This window comes from Solanum dulcamara, chromosome 9, assembly GCF_947179165.1.
Source record: "Solanum dulcamara chromosome 9, daSolDulc1.2, whole genome shotgun sequence".
Classification (NCBI taxonomy): domain Eukaryota; kingdom Viridiplantae; phylum Streptophyta; class Magnoliopsida; order Solanales; family Solanaceae; genus Solanum; species Solanum dulcamara.
Window position 1 is genome coordinate 70428416 of NC_077245.1, and position 1643 is coordinate 70430058.

Consider the following 1643-nt stretch of genomic DNA (forward strand, 5'->3'; position numbering starts at 1 on the left):
AATGTAAGATATTATAATTTAAGACCCTCGTCAAGATGGTGGCGGAGGAAAATCATAGCTTTTGCACGGTCTTGACTAGATGCCGTGTTATCAACTTTGATGGTGTCTGCCAGACCCATCGATTCAAGATGAATTTCGGCATCTAGTGCCCATGAGGAGTAATCTTTTCCAGAGATATCCAAAGCAACAAATTCAATTTTTAAAATATTTGCCATTTTATGAAAAGAAAATTAAATAAAATTCTTACCACTTTTTGTTACCTTCAAAAACAAATAGCCGGAGTCTCGTGCTGATAACGTGTTATGAAAATAACTAACTTGACAAAATTAATTAGAGAGAGATAATAAGGGAAAGAACTTAGCAAATATAAAAACCATATTTAACATTATACAAAGATTATATTTACATAATATTTAAAAATAAGAATACATTTAAATGATAGCTTAAAAATGAAAAGGAATGTCTACGGTACTCGTCCCGACTCCCGCCCATAATTTCTTTAATATTTCCCTCCAATATGAGGAAAAAAAAAACAATTCAAATTTTGGAATGCCAGGTCATCGATCTTCGTCATTTTCATGACATCTCATCTCAGCCGTTAAATATACTCATCTACGGCTAACATTATTCCTCGACATAGATCGAAGCTCTCTTCCCTGTAGTATCTGTCACTATCCTTTAAATACAGAAGTTCAGCTCGTTTCTCCATTCTCATTCAAAACTTCTTCAGCTTCCAATTACATTCAGGTTTAACTAGTTTTCTTCATTAATATTACTGTTAATTTCTCATTAAATAATGAATTATTTGAGATGGGTTTTCTCTGAATCTCGTGAAAATGTGATAATTTTTTTTTAATTTTTTGCTTTTGCAGTGAATCGAAGATGTCAGGACGTGGAAAAGGAGGCAAAGGATTGGGTAAGGGAGGAGCAAAACGACATCGTAAGGTTCTCCGTGATAACATTCAAGGTATCACAAAGCCAGCTATTAGGCGTTTGGCTCGTAGAGGAGGAGTGAAGCGTATAAGTGGTCTTATCTATGAGGAGACCCGTGGGGTTCTGAAGATCTTCTTGGAGAATGTGATTCGTGATGCTGTTACTTATACTGAGCATGCTAGGAGGAAGACGGTGACTGCTATGGATGTTGTGTATGCACTCAAGAGGCAAGGAAGGACTCTATATGGTTTCGGTGGTTAGGATTCTTCTTCTCAAGAGAAGACAAATGTGTGGTGGAAATTGACGAATGTGGGTTGCAATTCAGTGTTGGGGTTTTTGTTTGGTGTAATTATGTTAGTGTTAAATTAATGAAATTGCTATATCTTTCTCTATTTGATCTGTCAATTTGTTGAATTCTTTGTCAAATGTCTTGTTTTTTCCTCGAATTTAATCAGTGAAGATTTGAGTGTATAGAGAGAAGAATAAGAGGCTGTAGCTAGTGAAAAACATTGCAATACGAGTGAGAGAAACTTAATTGGAATTGAACAAAAGATGGGTCTGTCAATGTTTACTTCACCTAAAGGACCTCTTGGTGCTGTTGAACTCATTCAAGAGCAGAGTTAAGTCACTGGGATTTCTATGCCTTCATCACTACTCTCAGAATCCAATATTCTGGTGTTTATTTACGTGTGTGTTCATTATCATTACCT

The 1643-nt window shown here is 35.7% G+C and overlaps 1 protein-coding gene across 1 annotated transcript; it reads left to right on the plus strand.

Annotated features, from left to right (window-relative positions):
* Positions 1–641: 641 nt before the first annotated feature.
* LOC129903406 (histone H4) lies at positions 642–1325 on the plus strand. Its single transcript, XM_055978958.1, has 2 exons — positions 642–747; positions 873–1325. The coding sequence occupies exon 2, from the start codon at positions 883–885 to the stop codon at positions 1192–1194; it is 312 nt and encodes a 103-aa protein (XP_055834933.1). The 5' UTR covers positions 642–747; positions 873–882; the 3' UTR covers positions 1195–1325.
* Positions 1326–1643: the final 318 nt, after the last annotated feature.

Excerpts from the sequence above, each read along its gene's own strand:
- LOC129903406 (XM_055978958.1), top strand. The coding sequence starts at position 883 with ATGTCAGGACGTGGAAAAGGAGGCAAAGGATTGGGTAAGGGAGGAGCA.